This window comes from Lycium ferocissimum, chromosome 8, assembly GCF_029784015.1.
Source record: "Lycium ferocissimum isolate CSIRO_LF1 chromosome 8, AGI_CSIRO_Lferr_CH_V1, whole genome shotgun sequence".
In the NCBI taxonomy this organism is placed as follows: domain Eukaryota; kingdom Viridiplantae; phylum Streptophyta; class Magnoliopsida; order Solanales; family Solanaceae; genus Lycium; species Lycium ferocissimum.
This window is the reverse complement of record NC_081349.1, coordinates 15,797,532-15,824,990: the sequence shown is the minus strand read 5'-3', so window position 1 is coordinate 15,824,990 and position 27,459 is coordinate 15,797,532. Positions and strand designations below refer to the sequence as shown.

Below are 27,459 nucleotides of genomic sequence, written 5' to 3'. Positions count from 1 at the left end.
TTGGTTTAATGTTTTTCCCCCACAATTTGAAAGGTTCATTGTCTGTTGTGGTTCATTGGAAGAAAGGAAAGACTTGTATAAAAATTATTGGAGGTCTCCTTTGAGGCAAGTTCCCAAGCCAAATAATTTTACTCCAAACACAATTTCTATGTATCTTTTTGACAGTGCAGACATGCGGCTTAAAAATATGATGAAGGCTAAAGTCTTTAGGATTCTGGCTCTATCATTCTAACCAAAGAAATGTGGTATTCTTAACTTATTATAGCATGCTGCCAAATATTATTGGCTTGAATTTTGTTTGAAAGTGCTCTTTTTATTTCCTAATTATTTGGTCTGCGTTGGCCTTTGAGTCAGTTGACCTAAAAAATTTCAAATCCTTAATTTTTTATTTTAAAAAGATATTATGTAGCCTGAGTTGTGGTTTTCTGTGTAAAACTTTTTCCTTTCTCTTCTAATTTTGGCCTCGGCATGGCCTTTTGCTATTTATTGGGGAAGTGCTATGATAGTTCCAGTGTGATCATGATATGAGTTTACATTAGTTGGATGTTTTAGTTAAGTTTGCTCAAGGTTTATTTGGTCGAAGTTGTGGTTGCTATTGCAGTTACACGGAGGAATGTATTAGAGCCTTTCTGCAATTTATGGAAGTGTTGGAAATCTTTCCTGAATTGGAAGCAGAGTGACCAAGAATATTTAGGCATTACGCGCTTTGCTCACACCACATCAGAAGACCAAAAATGCTCTTCAACATTGCTAAAATATTAGTTACCTGGAATTGCTGTTGCTGTGATAGCACAAAAGCAAAAGAGTATCGAGAAGACCATGAGAAACTGAGTAAGTGAGAAGATAGAAGCGGAAGATAGTGAGTGTTCCTATCATAGAGGTTCTTTGATGGGTGGCAGAACTAGCCTGACCTGAATGCCGTCTAAGAGCAAGTATTTGTCAACTTAGCCATTTATATGACGAGTAGTGTCATATGCTCAATGACCTTTAATGTGGCAGCTATGCTGAGTAGATGATTCTTTTTGACTTAACATTCTTTTACCAACAGGCAAGAATAGATTTGAAACAGAAACAGAAGGAAACCATGAGTAAAAGAAGATTGAAATGTCTGCTAAAGAAGAGGAGAATATGGAATTGCTACCTGAAGATTGATCGTTTTACAAGGTTAGGATGACAATGTTCACCCAATTTACAAAGAACCTGCATGTAAGTTTCTCACATCACATGCTACTTGCATGAGGAATAGAAGACAAGACTTCATGAATCAAAAAATGGAGGTGGCCACCCCGAGACTGTTCTTTAACCAAGTTTCAGGAGCATTATTGAATTCTTAATTTATCGTTCTTTTTAGTTTGTCCAATCTTCGAGACAATCACTTTTGGTTTAAATTTTAGGCTTAAATCAAGGTGGAGCTACGCTTAATGGTTAGATGTAGTTTTCAAGTATTATGTCAGTCGTGCCTTTGTCTTGTGAGTACAAGGGTAGGGTGTGAATTTAAAGTTTAGGTTGCATTTTGACTTTTGAGGCTGTTCTTTGGTAAATTTCATACATGAGCTATCTCAGGACCATGAACCCATAAGTGGTATTTTTCTATTTTAGAATACTTATTAAATTAATTAATGGTCAATGTGTATTTGTAATAGCACACTTTAATTTGTTAGTAAAGATTATTTTTTCTTTTATAAGATTATGGCATTAGCCAATTTTTTATTTTTTCTCTCATACCGCGCGAAGCTCGATTAAATACCCTAATTCAAAATATTTATAAGGCATAGGAAAAAATCGAACTAGTTTGAATTTGGAACCATTTAACCACATTTAAACTGCAGGTGTTGTCAAGTTATTTCCTGTAGTTCAAGTGATTATACTAGTGATCTTCACTTTGCTTTACCTTGCTATTTATGATATTGTTGTCCTTTTAAACTTTCTGGTAGGGCAATGAAACCCATTATATGAGCTACCTATTACAAATGAAATGACGCAAATCCGAAAAGAGACGATAGAGCATCACAATGTACTTTACATTTACCATCAATCTAAAATGGTTGTCTAATCTAAGGGGCATTTGTTTGATTCAACACTTCTGATCCCTTGGATTGTACAAAATTTATACTCAAGAACTTTAACTAGTATCGCATAGTTGCAGAATATGGGCATTTAGTCTCGTTCAATTTAGCCTCTATTGTAAAATGTTAAAATGGGTGGTCTTGATTTTTTTAAGAAAATGGGTAGCCAGTTCACACAAGTATACTCCTAAAACGAGATCATTTTGCATCAAGAAGCACATACTATGATCTTTTTCATCTCTATAAAAAGAAAACATTTACATAAACAGTACGAGTTGCTTGAACTTTGAACTCCAGGCATTACTAATGCTAAAACGAGATCATGTTGCATTAAGAAGCACATACAGCTTTGACATTTTTCATATCTATAAAAAGAAAACATTTACATGAAAGTTGTTTGAACTTTGAACTCTATGCGGTACTAATGGCACTGCCCCCCCCCCCCACCCCAACACACACACCACCCCCAACCCCACAAGATCTCCCAATTCCTAATATCTTGCTAAATGTACTTGGTCCAGCTTCTGCTTTTGAAAGAAAATGGTAACTATGAAATTCTCCTGCATCTTGGGTCCTGTAAAATGTAGCTCCAACCTATCCTCCCAGATTTCGTAAGAAACCTTGCTAAATAGAGAATATAGAGAGAAATTCCAGAATTTCAAGTAAACCAGGGTATGTGAGTAACTACATTATCCGACTTTTAAGCTATACAGAGTTGGGCACTTCAGGAGTGTTGGTATAATAAGCAGTTGCTCCATTGATGCCTGATCCGGATAAGAATTGTTTGTCAACAGTAGCAGTTATTTACAGATGGTAGGTGAACAAAAAATACTAGTTGTCACTTGAATTCTCGAATTTTTCCTCGAGTATGTCACGGATTTTCCTCCTCATTGTAAATGCTTCTTCAGGTTTGAACCAGTTCCTGCGAAACTGAAAATGGGTTAATACATCACTAACAAAGAAATCGATGCATTATCATCAGAGGGAAAAAAGGAGGAGGATTCTTTATCATCAGAGGGAAAAAAGAAGAAGGATTCTTTAATTGGAACAGGAATTGATACCATTGCCATATCCTTCTTTTTAAACCTTTCATCAGCTTCAACGATGAATCGTTCCATAAAGTAAAGCACAAAGAGTCCGCGTCATAATCATTTTTTTGTTGTAGAACCTGTCAGAGAAGTGCAACAGAAGGAGGTCACCGTTAAGGCATGATAATGAAGTATTTACCAATTTTACTTATTTCTACGGCAGAAAGTTCTCAAGTAGAATTTGATGAACTGAACCAATATTTTAGACTACCCCCACCTCTCTTCTGATATGATCCTAAATGGCACAAATGGCACAAGGATGCTTCGAAGGACGTGGGACATTTGGATGACAAAGATGGAAAGAGATTGTAGAGGCTTCTACACCAAGTGGCTAAAAGCGCAAAGGGACAAAGTGCAAATTGTGGCTATAATATGCAAATCATGGCCAAGATCCCAAATTCAAGGCTAGGGATGTAATTTGGGCTACAATTGCAAGACAATTGGTGTTTGGAAGATGAAGATCCCATGTTGGGCTATTTTCGCAAAGAGCCACTTTAGGGCCTTTGTTGTAAGAGCTTTTAGTATAAATAAGACACTTAGTCTTTCATTTCTTCCTTAAGTTTATGAATTATGATGAATTGAGAGTTGAGGTTACTCCTTTGGAGAGATAGTATGTTTAGCTTTAGATTTAGTTGATGGAGTGTAATTCCATTGTTGGCTTATGAACCAATTGTCCATTGATTTCATGAAGAGTTATTCATTTGTGAATTCATTGAATTTCTCTTGCTTGATTTTAAATAGTATAGGTTCTCTTAGGTTGAATACAATTGGGAGGGTTTGGATTTCATATATTCAAGTTTGTCCATAAATCCAATCCTAATTGGGTCTTGCTTCTATCCCTCTATTCTCATCCCCTTTTCTTCAATTCTCATCCATTGATTTCTATCTATCTTAATTTTCTACGTTTGTGTTTTGATTTGGTATTTTCCCCAAATCAAATCTTATCAGCTTCCCCTTGGTCTATGCAGCTGAACAGCCATGCCGCAATGAATTCAACCAACAACAACAATATAATATACCCAGTGTAATTTCATAAGTGAGTCTGGGGAGAGTAGAATGAACGAATACCTTAGCCCTACCTTTGTGGGGCAAAGAAAAAACACAATTCAACCAAAGAACAAAATCTTACATCCCCCATGATGCCAAACCAAATTCATAACCTTCTAAGTTATTGACTGCATATATACAAGCAAGAAACATTTCACAAGAATGCTTAAGACTAAGAGACAAGAAATCTTTCAATGGGTGAATATTGTTATCATCAATTGTTTGTGGAAGATTTTCCCATATTCTATGGAAACAAAATTCAATTAAGAAATACTCACATCCCACATTGATGCCAATAAATTGATTATACCTTACAGGTTAAAGACTGCACCTATCTAAAATTGTTCCAAATGAGTAGACTTACAAACTTTTACGAACTCCGAATATATTTTAAATAATAGCCCCAAAATCGGAACCAAAAAAAATTTATTGTCAAATGTCTTCTTTCTTTCTTGTAGTGCATTTAAAAAACTAGCAATTTTCTCTCTCTTCGTAATTTTCTCTCCGTACTAGTCAAACATTAAGACTCCAACAGTAACGCTTTAGATCCTTCCTCGATGGGTCCGCCGACCGGTGGCCCGCCGGAGAGTGAGGACAAGACCAACGTTAATAACAATGATCCAGTTCCACCATCTACTATGAACAACGGACTGACCTTTGCCACTGCTCTGACTGAAGCTCCGGGCTCCTCAACGATTCTCCGGCAAGATCCCCAATCAGTTAAGGCGAAAAGATCTATGCACAATGGGATGCACGCTTTGATTTTCAAAACCAGATATTACTTTGGAACCATGGCGTCTCATTGTAAGAGAACGATTGTGGGTAGATTCTTGAAAAATAAGCCTCAAATCGATACTATTAGATCGAGGATCAAGGAGAAATTCTCTTTCAAAGGAACCGTGAAAATAGGGGCTTATGATAATTTCAATATTTTCCTCACCTTTACTAACGATGAGGATCATAATGTGGTATTGTACAAACGTATGATTGAATTGGAGGGTCTTCAGATATGGTTGCAGAGATGGAGCCCCGATTTCAAACCGGAGGAAGATCTTCCAATTGCTACAGTCTGGGCTCTCTTTCCAAGTTTGCCATTTCACTTGCATAACTGGTTTTGGAATTCCCTTAGAACTAGACACTGCGACCAAAAACATAAATAGGCCAAGTATGGCTAAAGTTCATATCGAAATTGATTTGCTTAAGCCTCTTATTACTAATGTTTGGATTGGAAATGAAGATGAAAATAGTCTTTTGAAAGGATTTTCCCAAAGGATTGAATATGAGAGTATCCCTAAATATTGCAGGCATTGTAGAAAACTTGGTCATAATATGGAGAACTGCAGAGTCCTTGAAAAGAAGAAAATGGAGGAAATACCGGTTTATCCTAACAGTAAGGAAGTTACCAAGGATATGAAAGTGAATCCCAGTAACAAGGATAACAACAAAAAGGCCAAGGAACCTACTCAAAGAGAAACACAATAGGGGCAGAGAAACTCAAGTCAATACTAAGATACATAGTAATCCCAGAAGAGGTAGAAGTGAGCCCCCTAAAGGGTATTTCAGACCTACTGGAGTTATATTTGGAATTGATAAACCTTTGCCAACTTCTGAGAAGACTAACAATGTCATATCAGAGGAGGCAAGGAAACAAGACTCTAAAGAAGTTAATATAGATGACAATTTGGCTATAGAAGAGAATCATAAGGTGATATAAATGTAGAGGAAGAGGGAAATGAGCAATTTCATGACTCGCCCTAAAAACTTCATCCTATTTTAGGTGAAATTGAAGAACTCATACAATTAGGAAAAGAAGGGACTCAAAACAGATCTGTCTCAGTTCCTGATAATGATGATGTTGTACTTGAGACTAGTAACAAAAAACAGTACAAAAGAGAAACTTTCCTGATAAAAAATCCCAATGAATTACAAGTTGACATTTTTGGAGATGGTTGGCAGGAAACTAGCACAAAAAAGAATAAGAAAGGAAATGCCAACAATGAAAGTTCCAGCAAGAAGAAACAACAAAATAGTAAGGAAAAAATTATGGCTGGGAAGGAAACCAACATTGAAACTATAAACAATTTTGCCGAGCTGACTGATGAGATACATGTTGAGTCTTTTGATGATGATGGAGATGGACATGAGCAAAGTAAAAATGAAAACATCAAAAAAGGTGAAGCTGACCAGAATGAGGAAAGCAATGACGAATTATGCTAGTTCCTCTGAGGATTCGAAATCAGAGGACTCATCTGATGACCAAGTAGAAAATTTGATTCAAACAGTGGTTGGATCCTCAGCCCAGAAACAGTCTAATAATACTTCAAAACCAGCAGGAAGGAAGGAGCTTTAGACAAAGAAAGATCAGAGGAATAAGACTAGACCTAGTAGCAGAGAAGCACCCATTACTAGAGGTCAAAAGTTGAATTCTAAAAAACCATCCAATAAATCCTCTGATGATTAGAGTGCTCAACTGGAATATAAGGGGTATGAATTCTCAAGCCTCCATTGAAAGGCTTAATAGTATGATTAAACAACATAGAATTTCTCTTATTGTATTACAGGAAAAAACAAGATTGAGAATTACAAAACTTCTCTAGGAATGGGCAGTTGCTTTGCTAATAGTAGTAACAAAATTTGGATATTTTGGGATAAGGATATAGAATGCTCAATTTATGCCAGTGAAGATCAAATGGTTACCTGCAAAATTATCAATAGCATCAATGCCAAGGAATTCTGTATATCTGTGGTCTATGCTAAATCTAAGTCAACTGGAAGGGAATTCCTTTGGGGATACATGAGAACTTTTGCATCTACTACAGACTCTCTATGGGCTGTTTGTGGAGATTTCAATAGTATTCTAACTATGGATGAAAAATTTGGAGGCAAACCCCACAGACTTGGTAAGAGTATACCATTTCTAGAATGTCTGCATGACTGTGGTCTTATGGACATTGGCTATTCTGGCAGCAGGTTTACTTGGTGTAATGAAAGGAAGGAAGACAAGATTATTTGGAAAAGATTGGATAGAATGTTGGTCAATGACAAATGGAATGATCTATTTGCTAATAGTGAAGTTATTCATTTACCTAGAGTGAGTTCTGACCACTGTCCTTTGTTGATAAGTTGTGGTAATGGCCAAGAGAACTATATAAAATACTTCAAGTTCCTCAATTTTTGGGTTGACCAACCTGATTTTTTGGATATTGTGAAGGATAATTGGAAATCTCAGACCAATGGTAACATCTTTTGGCTTATTCAGCAGAAAATGAAAAATAGTAGCAAAGCCTCAAGTGTTTGGTCGAGAAATAACATTGGTGACATATTTGCTAAAGAAAAGGAGCTTGGTGATGTTGTGGAGCAATGTGATGAAAAATATTTGACCACCCTTGATCAGGAGGACAGAATGAAACTTCACAAGGCAAAAGTTGCCTTCATAGTTCATCATAAACAGGTGGATTGCTTTTGGAGACAAAAGGCAAATTTAAAGTGGCAATTAGAGGGTGATGAAAATTTCAAGTTTTTCCATTCTGTGGTGAGAGGTAGAAGAAGTATCCTAAATATTAACATAATTCAAACAGATGGGATTTGGATTGAGAGGGATAATGAAATTGGACAGGCTGCTGCTGATTTCTACCAAAAACTTTTCACCAAGGAGGACACTCCCAATAATAATTCCTTTCTGAAAGATATTCCCACCTTAGTTTTTGCTGAGGATAATGACCTTCTAATGTCTACCATTTCTATGCAGGAAGTTAAGGATGCTACCTTTGATAGTAATCCCAATGTACCACCTGGTCCTGATGGATTTAGTGGATTGTTTTTCTGTATCTTGGGATATTATTTGTGATGATATCCTGAGTATGGTAACTGCAGTTTTCAATGGAAAACAGATGCCAAAATATTTTACTAACACTTGCTTAATCCTTATCCTTAAAGTTGACTCCCCTCAAGAATTTTCAGAATTTAGACCAATCAGTCTCAAAGAATGTGACCCAAAAGATTGTGTCTAAAGTCATGAACAATAGAATTTCTAAAATCATTCCTAAATTGATTTCCCAAAATCAAAGAGGTTTTGTAAAAGGGAAGGCAATTGGGGTAAATGTTTTACTGGCCCAAGAACTTATTCATGACTTAAAAAAGAATAACAAAGGTGGCAATGTTGTTTTTAAAATTGACATGAATAAGGCTTATGACAGGATTTCCTGGGCTTTCATCTGTGATGTTATGAGAAAAATGGGATTTAGTGAGCTTTGGATTTTCAATATTTGGAACCTTCTTTCTAACATGTGGTATTCAGTTACCATAAATGGTAAAAGACTTAGATTTTTTAAATCCCAAAGAGGTGTCAAATAGGGTGATCCCATATCCCCTACTCTGTTTATTTTGGCATCTGAGGCCCTCTCCAGAAGTCTAAACAAATTATTTGAAAAACCTAGATTTATGGGATACGATATGCTCCCTAACAGCCCTAAGATTAATCATTTATCTTATGTTGATGATCTTGTAATATTCTGTGTAGGGAAATCTCACACTCTCAAGCTTGTCATGGATTGTTTGAAAAACTATGAAAAAGCTTCAGGACAAATTATTAACAAAGAGAAAAGTTGTTTTCTTATGGATTCCAACATATCTAACAATAGAATTAACATTGTTTCTCAATATTTGCAGGTCCCGAGAAAGGAATTTCCTATAAATTATCTTGGATGCCCTTTATTTCAAGGGAGGAAGAAAATTGAATATTTTACTCAATCTGCCACCAAAATCTTGAAGAAACTAGGAACTTGGCATTGCAATATGTTATCAACAAGGGGAAGATCATTCTCATCAAGCATGTCCTTGCTACTATGCCAGTGTACTTTAAGTATCTATTTGCCAACCCCCAAAATCCATTTGTCAGCAGATGGAGAAAAATTTTGCAAGCTTTCTTTGCGGCACTGCTGATTGTAAAAATAAGCATCACTGGGTGGCCTGGAGGAAAATGTGTTATCCTACTGAAGAAGAAGGAATAGGCATTAGGTCTTTGCAAAGTATATCTGACAACTTTGGGGCTAAGTTATGGTGGAGCTATAGAACAAAGAAATCTCTCTGGGCTGATTTTTTGAATGCCAAATATACAAGAAGGATTCAACCAGTAGCCAAGAAATGGAGCTACACTCAATCTCATTGTTGGAGAAGACTTATGAAAAGTAGAGATAAAGTTGACCAGTTGATCTTGTGGAAAGTAAATAAAGGAAAATCTAGTTTCTGGTGGGATAATTGGACAGGTCAAGGAAGACTTGCTCAATATGGAAATGCTAACACCTCAGTTAGGGGAAAAGTGTCAGATTACTTCCTCAATGATGGGTGGAACATTGCTAAAGGCGATCCAGATCATTCCTCTTGATATGATGGCTCATATCCAGGGAATTACTAGAAAATTGCCTCATCTAAATGACCAACCTGTTTGGACCATCAATACAGATGGGAAATTTTCTTGTAAATCTGCTTGGAACTTCTTAAGAGATCATCATCACCCCTCCATGGTTAACAAGATGATTTGGCACAATAAGAACCCTGTTAAGGTTTCTTTCTTTGCTTGGAGACTTCTCAAACATAAGGTTGCAGTGGACATCAACTTATTGAAGTTTGGCATCAATCTTCCCTCCATGTGTTCATGTTGCAGCATACATCATCAAGAAACTGAAGAGCATTTGTTCTTTAGTAGCATGATCAGTAAAAGGTGTGGAGGTATTTTAACCAGATGTTTGGCATCAACAATAATCCCTCCAACCTGAGGCATCTCATGATCTCCTGGTGGTGTACTAAAGGAAAAAATGACATTCAAAAAATAGTGCTTCAAATCATCCCTAGCATAATTGTGTGGCAAATATGGAAAGCTAGATGCAAGAGCAGATTTGATAATATTCATATGCATCCTAACAGGATCATTCCTCATATTTGCCAATAAGTTACTACTATTGTTCATAAGCAAATACCAAAGATCCCTCCTCTATTAAATTGGGATGTCTTCCTGAGGATTATGGAGAAGGCCAAAGATTATGTGACTTCTATTCCAGTGAAGTGGTCCCTTCCTACTGCTGGTTTCATGAAGCTAAATACTGATGGGTGCTCTAAGGGGAATCCTGGACCGAGTGCAGGTGGTGGAATTGTTAGAAATGATAGGGGTCGAATGGTGAATATTTTTGCTTGTCCTCTAGGCTGTATGACAAATAATAATGCAGAGGTTTTGGCTCTTAAGATAGGAGTTGACTGGTGCAACAGGGCTGGAATAAGGAGGATTGAAATTGAATGTGATTCAATGCTCCTTACTGAATGGAATTCTAACAAACATGATCCTCTATGGGACTTGTGGGATACCATAGTACACATTAAAGAGATGTTGGAAAATTTTGAGATCTGGACTATTCATCACTGTTTTAGAGAGGGTAATAAAGTTGCAGATCTATTGGCAAATTGGGGACTGCATTGTACTAGTGCTGCTTATATTTCGGATACGCAGGCCATCCCAAGAGAAATTAGAGGGGCTATTAATGTTGATAGAATGCAACTTCCAGCTTTTAGAATGAAAACGCACAAGAATTCCTTCTGGATGGATAAACAAATGTATAGGCTCTATAATTTTGATGTACCTTGACAGGTATACTAGCTGGTATAGGAGAGATTAGAGATGATCTCTTAGCATATAGCTGATTTTTGTAAGCTTATGTGAAATCCTACATGATCAAAAGAATGGTGGTTATCCCATTCTAAGTAGGTACAGGGAGTTTAACTCCTCTGTTGTGTACTCTGCTACTATATTATATAAAAACATATGCTGCCATCCTTTGAGATGGGAGAGATTGATAAAAAATAAATTAAAAAAAAAAAAAAATCAAGTATATGTGCACTTCAGCAAGCACCCAATGCAAATCCGAAAATGAACCAGAGAGCATCACAACATTTACCATCAATCTAAAATGGTTGAGCTCATCTATGAGAGCATTTGTTTGGATCGACTCTTTCAGACTTTCAGTCTACTGGATTTTATGAAATTTATATCCAAGAGGATTTAGCTAGTACTGTATTGCAGATTAGAGAGATTAAGTGGCACTCAATTTAGCATATATTAAAATGTATACAGCGGTGACAACCAGGAGGTGGTTCTGTTTTCGTGACAATACATAGTCTCCAGATAATTTTTTATACTGTGACCAGCACTGGAAATATGATGATAAGTTTTGAAGTGGGTAATCGATTGTTCAATTTGATGCAAGAAAAACACACAACAGAAATTTAAATGACGACCATTTAGCTAGTAGCTAGACCGACACACGCATTTGAGGACAAATTAAAATTACATACGTACTAAGATCAACGAAATAAAAAGTAACATATATAAACATTGATTTGTTATTTCATAGATATAGGGGCACTATCATCTTGTTCAAGCATAACATAGTTCTTTAAAATATTACTGGCTATCAAGCAAGGGAAAACATATTTGCCGTCATTAATGGCTCAACTTGCGCTTCTTTGCCTGCTTTCTCAACCGCTCCCTCCTTTGTTCTTCTTCTATCTTCCGGAGTTCTTCTTCGTCTTCTTCCTTTGCTATTTTAGCACTTTGTTTTTCTTCCCTCAGTATGTCATCAAAATTAGCCTCCATATCACTAGTATCATCATCATCATCATCTCGATATCTGTTGGGATTATACCCAAACATCCTCCTAATGATCTTACTAATAGCTTCTGCTCCATCATCATTTTCATCATCGTGTCTCATTGGTTTTCTTGCTGGGCGCCTATCTTCCAAAGAACGAGTTGCGTTTTTAGGAGGCAGTTTGGACAATGGCACTGTCTGTTTCTGCATAATCGGCTTAGGTCTGTATGAAGGCTCAGCTTGTTTTGGCATCACCTTTGACTTTCCAGATTGTAGTACTATTTCCTTTTTCTGTACCAAGGATTGCCTTGGAATAGAAGGTTGCAACTTTGAAGGGGTTGGCTTGTGCAAAGCAGGCACGGTGCTCTTGACACCTGGTGTCAAAATCCTCTTTCCATTTGGACCTAATGCTAGTTGAGTTTGCTTACAAAGAGAAACTGATTTCTGATTCAACAGTTTCGATTGCATTTGGCTACTTCCCGATATAGGTTTCCCGTGCACTTGACGATCATTTAGCAGCTTTCTCGCTGTATTGGTTGAAGAATATTGCTTGCTGCTTGGTGGTAAAGCTACTCGCCCGTCAGAGGCTTTATGAGATAAGGAACCTCTTGATGGAACCGGAAGATCTGCATCATCGGAAAATAAGAATGAGTAATCTCTGGTACGTTTTAACATCTGCACCTTTGTCAACATCGACAACTTTCTTTCTGCTTTCAGGTTATCATCAAAATCCACCCTTCTTTTTATTCTTTCTATGGCAATATTACGAGCAGCGCCTTCTCTTTCTCTTTGCCGTTGTGTCTTCATCAACTTGACTTTCACTTTCTCTTCACGCAACTGATTTTCTTTTCTTCTTGATTTGCAGTTCATCAAACTCATGATTGCCAAGTAGTAGTTGTTGTTCGGACTTGAATATTACATTAGCGAAACGCTTCTTGAGCATCGCAGGTCGGATTTGTTTGTGATCTTTTTCAAACACCGTAACATCAAGATCATGACGGAAATCGGCAACTTGAGAGACTTTCCTCTTCCGGCAACAAGCCATCTTAGTTTCGACGGCAAATTTTGGCTGAGAACAAAGTAGTATGTTTACTAAGCCCTACGCTCTGTGTAAAGAATTGAGTGTATATAGAAAATTTACTACGTGCACTCTGATAAATATAGGTAACATTAGGCTTTCCTATTTCCTATAGGAATAAGGTGAGACTTGAGAGTTTCTTAAACTAAAAAGAGTTAGTTACCGTGTCAAATAAGGGAACGTTCAAAAGTAAGAAAATATTAAGCATTTAACGCAACCTAGTTTTCTTGAACTAGAGGCGGCTTGTTTCCTAAATATTTGTTTTCCTAAATGTTTAATTTCTTAAACTATCAAAGTGCAATTAAATATGGAAATTTCCATGACGAAGTGAGTCGCTTGTTAAATGTGACGTTAGTTTCTTGATGATGGAGGTTGTCGAATAATGGTCATATGTCATACTTCCTCTATCCTATGCGGGGCCGTTCGAATTTCGAGAGTGAAATTTTTTAATTTTGATCGTAAATTCGGACATAAAATCTTAAATATTTAAAAAAATTATATGTATTTAGAAATTATGGTAAAAATACTATAAGTCACAATATTAACAATTTAAAATAATTTATAATATATGAAAAAATCACGGACCCAAGGATTACCACTGAGCCACGTTTAAACTTTAGTTGTTGTCAAGTTATTTCTTGTATTTAAATATACTAGTGACCTTCATTTTGCTTTACCTCGTTATTTATGATATTATTGTTTTTTTTTTTTTTTTTTTTTTGGCCAATGAAACCCATTATAGGAAATACTTATTACAAAATGAAATGACGAAAATCCGAAAAAGAGGCCATAAAGCATCAGAACGTAATATAAATTTACCACCAATCCAAAATCGTTGTGCTTATATGATGAACTGTTTAAAGTGGGTGATCTTGATTTTTTCTATAGGGGGTAGTTAGTTCACACAAGTATATACCCTAAAACGAGATCATGTTGCACCAAGCACATACAGCTTTGATTTTTCCATCACGATAAAAAGAAAACATTTACACGAACAGTACGAGTTGCTTGAACTTTGAACCCCAGGCAGTACTAATGCTAAAACGAGATCATGTTGCATCAAGAAGCACATACAGCTTTGATCTTTTTCATCTCTATAAAAGGAGAACATTTACATGAACGGTACGAATTGTTTGAACTTTGAACTCAACCAGTACCAAAAAAATAAAAACCCCACCCAGATCTCCCAATTCCTAATATCTTGCTAAATGTACTTGGTCGCTTCTGCTCTTGAAAGAAAATGGTAAATATGAAATTCTCCTGCATTTTGGGTCCTGTAAAATGTAGCTCCAACCAAAGGGAGCTCTCCCCAATGTATCTACCGATCTTCTCGGATTTCGGAAGAAACCTTCCTAAAAAGAGAATATAGAGAGAAATTCCAGAATCTCAAGTAAACCAGGGGATGTGAGTAACTACAATATCCGACTTTTAAGCTATACAGAGTTGGGCACTTCAGGAGTGTTGGTATAATAAGCAGTTGCTCCATTGATGCCTGATCCGGATAAGAATTGTTTGTCAGCAGCAGTTATTTACAGATGGTAGATGACCAGGAAACACTAGTTGTCACTTGAATTCTCGAATTTTTCCTTGAGTATGACACGGATTTTTCGCCTCATTCTAGATGCTTCTTCAGGTTCGAACCAGTTCCTACCAAACTGAAAATGGGTTAATACATCACTAACAAAGAAATTGATGCATTATCATCAGAGGAAAAAAAGATGGAAGATTCTTTAATTGGAACAGGAGTTAATACCATTGCCAGATCCTTCTTTTTAAACCTTTCATCAGCTTCAACGATGAATCGTTCCATAAAGTAAAGCACAAAGAGTCCACAGTCATAAACATTTTTTTGTTGTGGGACCTGTCAGAGAAGTGCAACAGACGGAGGTCTCCGTGAAGGCATGCTAATGAAGTATTTACAAGTTATCTTATTTCTACTGCAGAAAGTTCTCAAGTAGAATTTGATGAACTGAACCAATATTTTGGACTCCCCTCCCCTTGGTCTATGTAGCTGAACAGCCATGCCGCAATGAATCAGAAAACACAATTCAACCAACAACAACAACATACCCAGTGTAATCCCAGAAGTGGGGTCTGGGGAGGGTAGGATGTACGCATACCTTAGCCCTACCTTTGTGGGGTAGAGAGAAAACACAATTCAACCAGAGAACAAAATTTTACATACCACATGATGCCAAACCAAATTCATAACCTTCTAAGTTATTGACTGCATATATACAAGCAAGAAACATTTCACAAGAATGCTTAAAACTAATAGACAAGAAATCTTTCAATGGGTGAATACTAACTAGAATAATGTTATCATCAATTCTCTGTGGAAGATTTTCCCATATTTTCTGAAAACAAAATTCAATTAAGGAATATTCACATCCCACATTGATCCGAAATCAATTCATTACCTTACAAGTTAAAGACTGCATATATGAGCATCAAAGAATTCACAAGAATACTTAAAACTAAGAGACGATAAATTTAAATGGAGGAAAACCGTAATAATGTTCTCGTCTATTCTCCATTGAAGATCTTCCCATATTTCGTCTGCAATAAAAAGATCTGCCACTCCTTCTCGTCTCAAGAATTTCCATTCTTCTACCAAAAATCTGGTCCAAAATTAAAACTTTGAATCAAAATGAACATCCTGAGTGAAGAAGCTTTCCATTTCAGAAATGATATTGCATTGGTCATATTAGACTAATATTCATGATCATTTTATACCAGGAGTTGAGGATATTTTTTTATTTTGAGAATATTTTTTTATAAAGTAAAATTTTATTAATGCTGGAGAAACTCCCCATATATATGTGGTGTACAAAACATAGAGAACTTAGGGCACACACCAACTGCCCGGAAGTTATTCAAACCAAAACAATGGGTAAGTTTGGCCTTGAATTACAAAAAAAAAAATGCGCTAGATATGGTTTTATCTAGATTTTTCTTTAGTGCCGATACACACACCCCAATAGTTGCAGTTCCTAACAATACAATCGTAATAATTAAGCAAAGACTAGAACCTCACAAGAACTAAACCATGCAGCATGCATACATGACCATTATTTAACAGCCAACGAAAGAGATAATCTTACTCTTTTATGGTAACAAAAATTGAACTGCTGCAGTGGAGCCCCAATGAATCCAAGTGAAGTACGATTGGCCCCAAATTCTCTTCTTTGTCTGGTATGCAAATTATTACCAAGCTCCAGTGACGACTACAGAGGAGAAAAAGAACCAACACAAGGGCATGAACAGGAAGCTCCAGGAAACTTAGTGCGAAAGCAAAAATTACCTATCTTAGACGAGTCAAATGGTCGAGAGAGAGAGGACAAAAGAAAATAAGAGGAATCTGAACAAGGCACTGGGCTATTAAATACTCCGATCTGCTTAGTTACTTAGGGAAATGAAAATAGCAAATAATAAATACATCCCAACATATGATCCATATCGAAGAAACATCAAATTTGACCTAAATAATGTAGCTTTATAAATTAATAAACTGCAAAACTAGGCCAAGTAATAAAAGCTCGACGGACAGCACAATTGACCCAACTACTGAATCCTCATGAACCAATGAATTAGTAAAAGCAACCTAGAAAACTTACTTTTCATGTATGGGGAGAAAAATATAGGATTTCTCAAATATATTCAGCCCCTTCCACCACCGTCTTAATTTGACAAATGAAGCTTCCCTGTCATTCTGCTGTTGAAATTATGAAACCAAAAATTATTCAGATTTACCTAATATTAGATAGATGTCAGAAAAAAAATATGGAAGTTAAGATGGATGTACTAAAATAGAAATGAACACATCCAACAAAGAGTGCAATTAACATGCACTAAGGAAAAAATAAGAGGTCCCTTAAGATGATATAGCCATATCCTAGGTAGATCTGCAGATGCACCAATTTGTATGTGCAACAATTTGATGATTGAAGATGATAAAAGGGGACATGGTACTTTATCCCCAAAAGAAGGGCGGGACAAGGTAAACCGAAAATCAAATTTAAAAAGTTTGTCTCGGAAGACCTACAATCTCTTGCAATCAGTGATGACTTAGCTAAGCACAAGACCCAATGAAAGCAAAGGACGCATATAAGTGATGGCAATTAGTAAGTATATGAGCTTTCTTGTGGTTTGTTACATTGAACATTAGGCAGTATTTGCCAATGATCTTTTTATTTTGATCGCTGAGTTATATGTGTGACTAGGGTAAGTACTCGATTTAGAGAACCACTAGTTTTTAAGTACCCCTAATTTGCCTCAAGGAGAAATTTTATATTAAAGCACGCTATTCAGGGGGAGAGAGAGAGAGAGAGAGCATCTACCGGAGAATTAAATGGAGTCTCAAGCGTTTCTAGGTGATTCTTAACTAAAATCACATTAATAATTTCATGAGTTTCCTTATAAGAAAAAACATGAACTTGTGCATCAATTCTACAAATAAGACAAATGAAAAATACGACTCCATATTTGTCCCATAATTAAAAACCGTTATTGAGACTAAGTTCTCAGTTTCTTCACTTCAATAGGTTCTCTCAGGATTCAACAAACCAGTTAGTTAAGTTCACAGTAAAAAAATTGCATAGAAGAATTAATACCTCGCTGGAAACAGCCTCTTGGAGCTTGAGGTAAAAATATGTATTAAAAAAGTGATACTCACACCTTTCTCCATCCGCATGAGATTTTCTCTGCTGGAGATACCTATGCAAGAAGAAAAGGCAATTAGGTTTTACCAGATTGAATATATGATTGTCAAACTATCTCTATCCTCTACTAGGATGAGTTAAGAAAAGCACCAATGTCTAACAGCTAAAACACAGCTGTCACCTTATGCAAACTCAAAGAGTATATCTCATTGGCAAAAAGGTTCAATTTTCACAATCCGAAGATATCAAGCTAAATGATCATCTTTTTATTGACAAGTATCAAGCTACCATGATCATTTAAACGCCATTAATCCAAACATTATTTTTGAGTGAAGACACCAACCAATTGAAGAAACATAAGTAGTCAATGTGATGCCACCAATGCATCACTAGCAGGAAGGATTCCAAAACAAATTTTTATTCATGCATAATTAATAGCGTTTAATCAGTTGAAAGAAAACATTGTAATTCTCTGTTCACAGAAAATCAACATTGATAAAATTTTAAAAATGTCGCATACTTAAATAGAACTAAGGATCAAAAAGTTCCAAGAAAACATATTTTTTATATTTAGCCACTTTTGTGATATTAAAATGATGTGGTTGACTGAAAACTGAAACAATGATAACAAAAGATCTGATCAAGTTCCATGTATTCAAAGAAGTCACAAACAGTTTAATTCCATAAAAAAAAGTTTAATTCAATCAAGACAGACAGAGGACACAATCTAAAAGCAGCCGCTACAAGGTAAGCTTGTCACGTAATATTGTTTAGTACGTTACTCTTGGGGTTGTTTCATTCATAGACAAGTTATGTAAGGATTATAATACAGCAGTAGAAAATAATATAGGAATTGTTAAGGGGTGATAATATAGTTCAATAAACCAAGGACTACATTGGTTATGCAGAGGTTTCATACAGGATGCAGAGATAAAATTTGAGACACAGAATTGTGAGCTTTAGTTTGTTGAACCTAACAACTCCTTAGTTTGTTGAACAAGTTCACAGGCATGAGTAGCACTAGCATCAGATCCACTTATGTAGGAAGGACAGGAAGTACAGAAGTATGTGATATAACATAGATTATATCAGAAGTAAAGTCTACACATAAGAATCTGACACATAACAAATTATGCAACCAGCTAAGGTTAATATTTTGTATATTAGTGTAGATATTTCTGAAACTGAAGAAGCAATTTAATAAACACCTCCTTAGAAATAGGTTTTTTGTATTTTGTACTGACAGCTAGATGTGCTTACTTCAACCAGAATATAATTTCTAATCAATTCAGTAACTACTTTCACTTACCGAATGTAAAAATTCATTATAGGAGATGACAGATATGCTTCAGGAGCAAGAGATTCCATATCCGAATAACAGATTTCGACTGATTCGGGATCTTCCCTAATAAATGTGAAAAATGGAACAGAAAGCATAATCAATAAAAAAGAAAGACGGTGTTTGGTTCCCATAGGTAATAAGTAATGTTGAATTGTTGATAAAAAAATGTTCTCATTCAGGACAAACCTTGAAGGGTAGTATATCTTGGTTGCCTTTGTGCTGAAAGAGGTATAAGAGCAAATCATAATTGCTACCAGAGCTAAGATTAGGTGCTTATGTATCAGATGAAAAGACAAATACATCATTTTACTACCTCGCAACCACATGATACATTCGCTGTCTCAGCTCAACAACATCAGGTTCCTCCTCATCCACTAGAACAACCTCATCCTAAGGAAATAGATAATCTCATAATGAGACCCAGGATTAGGAGTAAAATACAAGACTGGTACACTTTTTAACCTCTAAAAGTGGGATCCATAACTAGGATAGAAATTATAATTAATAAGGGGGAGAAGCTACAACATTCATAAGCCCTGCTGGAATGTCCTAGAAATTTTTTAATGAATACTGAAAAAAGAAGCAAGTAGGAGATAAGTGGAAGAAGTTCTAATAAGTTAATCAATCCACGCGAAACCAATGGTACTATCCATCCCCACTGACAAAAAGGGAGAAAAGAAAAGAGGCAGTAGTAATGGTTGTTTCTTCTAACATAGAAAAAGTAGCCATTGTCATCAGTACACTTGCCTCAAATAGTTGGCCAAACTTTGAAATGAATTTAAACCCTAATCCAAACATAGGAAGAAAAAAGCATGCAAATTTTCTAAAAAAGGGCACCTGGAGCATGCATATTTTCTATTCAATGAAAAATGTAAGGAGAGAGATATGAGGGAAGTCTTACATTTGCATGTCTCGAAGTACATGCAGAATGGGCTTGAAAAGGTTTCCACCTGACAAAATAGAGCAATTCATAATCAAACACATATTTCTTTCATTACTTAATTTCATAACAAAGATCCAGCAACAGGATGTAAGTTAGAGTAAGGGACATAGCTGAAGCAAATGAATGGACAGTACAACTCAATTCATGGCTCATTTGCATGTAGATGGACTCAGGGTTTTTTTTTTTTTTTTCTTTGATCAGGTAAATGATAGATGGATATAAATTGAACCTAAAATGATGTGGTTTTCCTACTTCTTAACCAAACAAAGTCATAAAGGTAAGTATTGGGCAAATAATTGTTATTTTAGAGCAAGAAATAAAATGATTTTCATTGTTGTTTTGCAGCAAAAGTTTATTTTGAGGGAGAAAAAGGAAACAAGGAGAAGAAGCACAAACAACTGGATCTTGAAAATGTCATCAATGGAACTGCACATTATCTCATAGCGGATGGTTAAAATTTAATAAGGAATATAATAATGTGGTGATAAATTGTAGTGCATCAGAAAATTTAGAATTAAGGTTTACTATTTTAAGTGCGCTCACGAATATTTGAATTATTGTTTTGCATACCAACGGCGACAACGGATTAAGGAAAAATATTCTCGGACATGTTAATACTTATATAGTATGATTTGGAGGTACATGGACGAAGTATGAATATTTAATCATATTCAAATAGGTTATGAAGTTACAAAAAGGAAGGCAAAGAAAGGGGAATTGGAGTAAACTGGTGCACACCAGAGAGTATTAAAAGGAACCAAAATGCTTCAGTGATGCATTTAACATTTAAACCATTTGTGTCACAACTTGAGGACAATAAAAATGATAAGTTTTACCCATTAGATGGGGTCCAAGACAATGGAATAGAAAAGTCCCTTTGTGTCACATCTTGAAGACAATAAAAATGACAAGTTTTACCCATTAGGTGGGGTCCAAGACAATGGAATAGAAAAGTCCCTCTCCCTATAATTTATTACCTTACCAGTTTACATTTGTAAAGACAACGAATAAAGCTTTTTTCAAGAGCTCTAGGCCAAGATCCTCCTTTAACACTTTCAGGTAAATTTCTATCAATAATTTGTGTTAGTTAGAGTTACTTAACACCTATATTAATAACATTACACCTTTGAACTGGATAGGTTTCAAAAAGAACACCAAGGATCTTTAAAAATCCCTAAAGTTGAATTTTGGGATTTTCTTCAAGAAGGTGATGTCTACACTTGTAAATGATGTATATGAGTTATTTATGAGTATTTGTGGTTTTGAAACTGAAAAGTATTATTCGAGTTGATTGGTTGTTGGCGTGACCATAAATGGATAGTGATGTTGAGACTTGAATGTTGAATTTTAATGACTCAAATAATAGCTACACCATTATCGAGGTTCTTATAGTTATTGAGCATGATATCGTACGCAGACCTTACCCCTACCTTTGTAGGGTAGAGAGATTGTTCCCAATAGACCCTCGGCTCAACAAAATCATTTTACAGAACAGGTTTGAAAAAACTACAAGAGTAAAAATGCTATGCTGAAAATATAGAAGAAAGAAAAGTACAAATAAGTACATAAAGTAAAATATTCTGGGAAAGTTAAGTAAAATAAGAAGGGAGACAAAAAAAATTACATACTTTTCTCTTCTCTTTCCGTCAGCATAAAATTCTCGCTCATCTATGCTTACAGGGAACTTAAAAGGTGCTTCTCGTGAAGACAATGTTGTCTTACGTCTTCTTCTTGGAGAAAACTGTTTGGTTAATGTCCTTTTGCGGCCACATGGATTCAGAGCAGTTAATTCATTTTGAAAACCATTGGTTGTCTTAGAGTTTTCCTGCTAATCAATAAGTAAAAGCAACATATATTTTCTTTTTCTTGGGTTGCAGTAAGTGCAAAACAACATTAACTATTTTCATCAGAAAACTTATTTCTAAGCTAGAACATACCTTTTCTTCCAGCTTGTTTGAAAAGCACACAGCAAAAGCAGATTGCAAGGGGGTGGCTGATTGTGGACACCATTGCCCAAGGGCTTTAGGTACACCTAAAAATTTCATCCACCACTAATTTCCATCAGCAACTCAAATCTTTTGCTCATCTAACTCCCACGTAGCTGCATGCGTACGTTGTACATAAGCCTAGAGTCACACTCATGCCCGCTTGCATGAAGAACTCATAAAAGTGTCTAAAGTCAGCACTCAGAGTGTGTTTGGTATGGATGAAAACATTTTCTGAAAAATGTTTTCCAATTTTTCCATGTTTGGTTGGTCAATATGCCTTGGAAAACATTTTCTCTAGGAAAACAAGTTCCTTGAAAATGAGAAAAATGACTTAATGGAAGTAGGGAAAACAAGTTCCACAAGTAACATTGCAAGTTCACTGTCTCCTCCCCACCCACCCAACACCCCCAACCCCTACCCCTCGACCTTTCCACACCCCGCCACCCCCGAACCCCCACTCCCCACCCCATACACCACCCCCCTACACCATCCAAACTACCCCCACCCCACCCCACCACTTAACTACCCCCTCCTAACCCCACCCCCATAACCACGTACCCCACCCCTACCTCTATCACCACCTACCCCCAACCCCTACCTCTCACCTCCCTACCACCACCCTCTCTCTCAACTTTGCAAAACTAGGCATTTTCAAAAATAGCAACTTTACAAAAGTAATCATTTTACAAAAGTAGACGCTTTTTAAAAATATTACTTGCAAAAAGTAGCTACTTTTCAAAAATAGTCGTTTTGCAAAAGTAGTCACTTAAGAAAATAGTCACTTTTAGAAAATAGCCACTTTGTGAAAGTAGATACTTTTTAAAAATAGTCACCTTTTGAAAGTAGCCAATTTTTATAAATAGTCATTTTGTGAAAGTAGTTACTTTTAAAACCTAAATACTTTGCAAAAGTAGGCATTTTTTAAAATAGCCTCTTTGTGAAAGTATTAAAATAACCATTTTTGCAATGTGCCCTTTCTAAGATAGTGGCCACTTTTGTAAAGTAGCCATTTTTTAAAAGTGACCCAAAAATGGCTACTTTTGTAAAGTGGCCGAAAAATGACAAAAAAAATGCTATTTTTGCAAATTTACATTTTCGGTCGTTTTGCAAAAATATCCATTTTTATGTTACTTCTCAAAAATGGCCAATTTACAAAAATAGCCATTTTTTGTGTCACTTTTATAAAATGACTAGTTTACAAACATAGTTCAAAGTGCAAAGTAGTCTTTTTTTTTTTTTCTTTTTTTTTTTTTTGTCTTAGAAAAAGGCCACTTGCAAAGGTATGCACATATTTGGTTATCTTATAAAAATAGCCACTTTGTGAAAGTAGATCATTTTCAAAATGCGGTGTGGGGGTAGTAGGGCAGGATGGAATTTGGTTGGGGGGGTGGGGGGTGTAGGAGGTGAGAGGTAGTGAGTTGGGAGGTTGGAGGTGCGTGTGGTTAGGGGGGTGGATTGGTATTTCCGTCAAAACAAACACTAGAAAATATTTTCCACATCCAACCAAACTCAAGAAAGTAAGAAGGAAAATCACTTGTTTTCCAAGAAAAACATTTTCCATCATACTAAACACACCCTAAAAATCTCCAAGCTGGAGCTTGGGTACACTTGGGGTGCCAGAAACTATTTTCCAGTTCATACAAGTAAGAAATTGTGACAATAGAAAAGTTTAACGTTGTTTTTTTTTTGTCCTTTTTGGATAAATGAAAAGCTTAACATGCCCCCCCCCCCCCCTCCCGGGGACACACACAGACACCAAAAAAAAAAAAAAGAGACTTACCAGTAGAACCAGAGTGATGCCTCCCCAATGAGGCAGATCCATTTGTTCCCTGTCAAAAATAGTGTAAGTAGTAATGCTTAATTACATAAACAATCAAAGAGGAGAAGGACGTATGGTTGTTCAAGGAAGCACATTCCAAATATGGATCTACACCACATCTACGGTTATGCATTTTTTGTATCAAGTAAGTATTACCTACAATTATGCATGGTTGACAGCATCATTATGATTATGCATCAAAACCACAAAAAATACAAAAAGAAGTACCTTAAATTAGTCTGAATTTTCATTGTGTCTTGAAAGCCCTTTTCTCAAATTATGCCACTAAGTATGCCATTCTAAAATTATGCCACATAGTTATGACATACTAATAGGCAGCTTTCACTTATCAACCCATATCAGAGTAACATAAATCCCACATTTGCTATGAAAATGTGGTTCAACGTAGCCCACAACCAGGTTGAAAAGCTTATTTGCTGGATACTGCAATTAGTTAAATAGGTCTTGGTCCAACAAAGAAAATAAAGAAAACAGTTAATAAAATATGGGATGCCACATTTCAGGTGCCTGAAAATGGCTACACCAGCTGTGATTATACTTTGAGGAACAAAAGATTTGTTGAGTGATTTTATTGTCTTTTTTTTTTTTAAATTGTTTTTATTACATAGGGGGTAGGGGAAGGGGAAATGGGGAGGGGATTACAATGTGGGGATTCGAACCCTCATCAACAAGGTGAAAATTCAGGTAGCCAACCAACTGAGCTACTAGATCCCTACGAGTGATTTTATTGTCCTAAACTAAAGAAAAGTGATTTTGGTAGACAATTTCCTTAACTTGAGTGACCATTTGAGAAATTAACTCCTCTTTAAACTAAGCACCTTTATCAAGAAAATAAACATTTTTGGCTACTTAGAAGCTTCGCTAAACATGCTATTAGTAAAGTTCATAGATATTCACTGTCTTCCTCAAAAATCCACACAGTGCAGTCAATACATGAACTGAAGTCCACATAAAAACCAATGAACTTATTTACCAAGACATTTTTATACTAATTCTAAAGCAAAAGTTGATTTACAGATTTGTCCATATTTCAACAGAATCAGCAGCATTCTTATAGGGTTTTAAAATTTACTGATTTCTTGAAAAAATGTAAAAGATATAGTGAATGCTCGAGCAACAACACTACATCAACAATAACTATGCCTTCAGTGAAACTAGTTGAACTCAACAGCTCTATACTCCCTCCGGTTTAAAATAAGTGTCCACTTTGCACATTTTGGTTCAAAATAAGTGTCCACTTAAATAACTAAGAAGGAAGTAACTTTAATTTTCCAGATTTGCTCTTATTTACTCAAGGCAATAAATAGGCAAGAGTCTTATTAATTAAGGTAGTTTAGTCAAAATACCTATTTTTTCCTAGGAGTTAGTGTTTGCTTATAGAAGTTAGTGTTTTCTTAAGGGGTATGATTGAACCGGAGGGAATATAAGTTAAAATCAGAGCCTCACCTTATCGGATCGAAGCAGTTTTCTCCTCTCTAATTCGTCCTAATGCTTCTTAATATTTGCCTTCAGCTTTGCACCCCCGTTAGATAATCTAGCACCAGTAGACCCACCAAACAACCTTTTCAGTCTGTCAATTTTATCGATTAATTCAGCATTCGTAAACACCAAAAGCTCGTCATTTTGCTCTTCCCCCTCTATGTTAAAAGCCGGTTGGTGTGCCGTCGGGGGTGTTTTGGTGGCGACCACCAGCTCAGCTGGAGGCTCGTCGTCGATTAGCTTATTCCAGTCAAGAAGTAACCGTGACATTAAGAATTTCAAGTCAGTGAAATGCTTTACTATTTTTTTTGTTCCTAACAGAATCTGTCTACACTAACGGCAACTTAACACAAAGTTAACAGGCCCCACTAATTTTTTTTGTTTACTCCACCACTGCAACATCATAAAGTGGCCATTTTTGTGAGCCAGGGAAAACAGAAAAATCCTGCCAAACTGATATTTCTTGATATGGAAACTTCAAAAACGAAAATTCCAGTCCCAAAACGGAAAGGAAAAGCTTCAATTCTTAAAGCAGCAAAGAGAAAATAGCTACTTAGTAAACTCAGAACACTAGAGCGTAACCTAGCCTTAATAACACCACAAAACACCGCATTTTATGCATTTGGGAATCTGTAGATGATGAAGATTAGGGTGGTAAATGGGCAGTTTGGTTTTTTAACTGGGGCTGATGAAAATGGTTTGAAGAAATAAATGAGCTAACTCTAATTTATATGGGCTAAACAACAGATCATAACTCGTCTAATTTAACCCATTTGAGGAATTAACTCCTCTTTAAACTAAGCACCTTTTTAAGAAAATACACACTTTTGGCTTATTAGAAGCTTCGCTAAACATGCTGTTATTAGTAAGTTCATAGATATTCACTGTCTACCTCAAAAATCCACAAAGTGCAGTCAATACATGAACCAAAGTCCACATAAAAACCAACGAACTTATTTACCAAGACACTTTTGTACTAGTTCTAAAGCAAAAGTTGATTTACAGATTAGTCCATATTTCAACAAACTCAACAGCAGAAAACTTACCCGCAACGGTGTTTACACCAAACCAATGGATGCATGACATGTATTTTAATATATACCACTATCATTCAATCATGGTTAATTAAAGTATGTATTCACTTTATTAAATCACTTAACCACATTAACTTGCATTGCAGCAGCACTCTTATAGGGTTTTAAAAGTTTACTCAATTCTTCGAAAATGTACAAAATCCAGTGGATGTTCAAGCAACAATACTACATCAACAATAACAATGCCTCAGTCAAACCAGTTGAACTCAACAACTCTATATAAGTTAAAATCAGAGTCTCTCACCTTATCGGAGCGTAGCAGTTTTCTCTTCTCTAATTCATCCTCGTGCTTCTTAATATTTGCCTCCAACTTCGCGCCCCCATCAGATAATCTAGCACCAGTGGACCCACCAAACAACCTTTTCAGCCTATCAATTTTTTCAATTATTTCAGCATTCGTAAACATCGAAAGCTCGTCATTTTGCTCTCCCCCCTCTATACTAACCCCGGCCGCCTTTGGGGGTGCTTTGTTGGCAACCACCAGCTCAACTGGAGGCTCGTCGTCGATTAGCTTATTCCAGTCAAGAAGTAACCGCGACATTCAAAATTTCAAGTCAGTGAAATTATTTAATAGTATGTTTTTTTTTTTTGTTTATAACAGAATCTCTCTACAGTAAAGGCAACTTAATTAACACAAAAGTTAACAGGCCCCACTATTTTATTTTTTTAATTCCACCACAGCAACATCATAAAAAATGGCCATTTTTTGCGAACTAGGGAAAGAAGAAATATCCTGGCAAACTGATATTTCCTGATTGGGAAACTTTAAAAACGAAAATTCCAGTCCCAAAACGGAAAGCTTCAATTCTTAAAAAAGCAAAGAGAAAACAGATAACATAGGAAACTCAGAAAACAAAAGCGTAACCTAGTGTTAGTAACAACACATGGGAAATTTGTCGATGAAGATTATTTGGGTGGATTTTGGGTTTGAACTTTGGGCTGATATAAAAGGGTTTGAATAAATAAATGAGTTGTGTGTAGCTCTTGCTCAAACTTTATATTTGGCTAAAATAGTAATAAATGCCTTATGACTCAATCTGGCTCAAAATTTACTATGGGCTGGGCTGGTCTTTAATTTTTGTCCTTTAAATGGGCTGGTATTTAATTTTTGTCCTTTAAATGGGCTTTTCTTTGACTTTTGTTCTTTAACAATCGAAGTTATATAATATTATGATGCGAAACTATAAATTTATAACA

At 36.0% G+C, this 27,459-nt stretch overlaps 2 protein-coding genes across 5 annotated transcripts; both read right to left on the bottom strand.

Annotated features, from left to right (window-relative positions):
• Positions 1-11,503: 11,503 nt before the first annotated feature.
• On the bottom strand, positions 11,504-12,988 carry LOC132066653 (uncharacterized). The gene has a single exon (XM_059459909.1). The coding sequence runs from the start codon at positions 12,714-12,716 to the stop codon at positions 11,691-11,693; it is 1,026 nt and encodes a 341-aa protein (XP_059315892.1). The 5' UTR covers positions 12,717-12,988; the 3' UTR covers positions 11,504-11,690.
• A 1,103-nt stretch (positions 12,989-14,091) lies between these two features.
• On the bottom strand, positions 14,092-27,250 carry LOC132067347 (ubiquitin-like-specific protease 1D). Of its 4 annotated transcripts, XR_009417131.1 has the most exons (15): positions 26,507-27,250; positions 23,630-23,678; positions 21,799-21,893; positions 21,490-21,689; positions 19,820-19,868; positions 19,232-19,308; positions 19,105-19,137; positions 18,886-18,981; positions 17,529-17,631; positions 16,533-16,630; positions 16,020-16,142; positions 15,425-15,536; positions 14,669-14,776; positions 14,264-14,570; positions 14,092-14,136 (listed from the first exon to the last, which is right to left on the bottom strand). XR_009417131.1 is itself a non-coding variant. In XM_059460549.1 (14 exons), the coding sequence occupies exons 1-14, from the start codon at positions 26,801-26,803 to the stop codon at positions 14,472-14,474; spliced, it is 1,539 nt and encodes a 512-aa protein (XP_059316532.1). In that variant the 5' UTR covers positions 26,804-27,250; the 3' UTR covers positions 14,180-14,471. The 4 variants fall into 4 exon arrangements, 3 of the variants coding, with proteins under 3 accessions (XP_059316532.1, XP_059316533.1, XP_059316534.1); XM_059460549.1 differs by lacking the exon at positions 14,092-14,136 and having other exon boundaries at positions 14,180-14,570; XM_059460550.1 differs by lacking the exon at positions 14,092-14,136 and having other exon boundaries at positions 14,180-14,570; positions 16,533-16,627.
• Between the last annotated feature and the right edge of the window lie 209 nt (positions 27,251-27,459).

Excerpts from the sequence above, each read along its gene's own strand:
- LOC132066653 (XM_059459909.1), bottom strand. The coding sequence starts at position 12,716 with ATGAGTTTGATGAACTGCAAATCAAGAAGAAAAGAAAATCAGTTGCGT.
- LOC132067347 (XM_059460549.1), bottom strand. The coding sequence starts at position 26,803 with ATGTCGCGGTTACTTCTTGACTGGAATAAGCTAATCGACGACGAGCCT. Across the intron at positions 16,631-17,528 it reads AAGAGGCTGTTTCCAGCGAG|CAGAATGACAGGGAAGCTTC; the intron begins GTATTAATTCTT and ends TAATTTCAACAG. Across the intron at positions 15,537-16,019 it reads ATTTTTGTTACCATAAAAGA|ATTTTTGGTAGAAGAATGGA; the intron begins GTAAGATTATCT and ends ATTTTGGACCAG.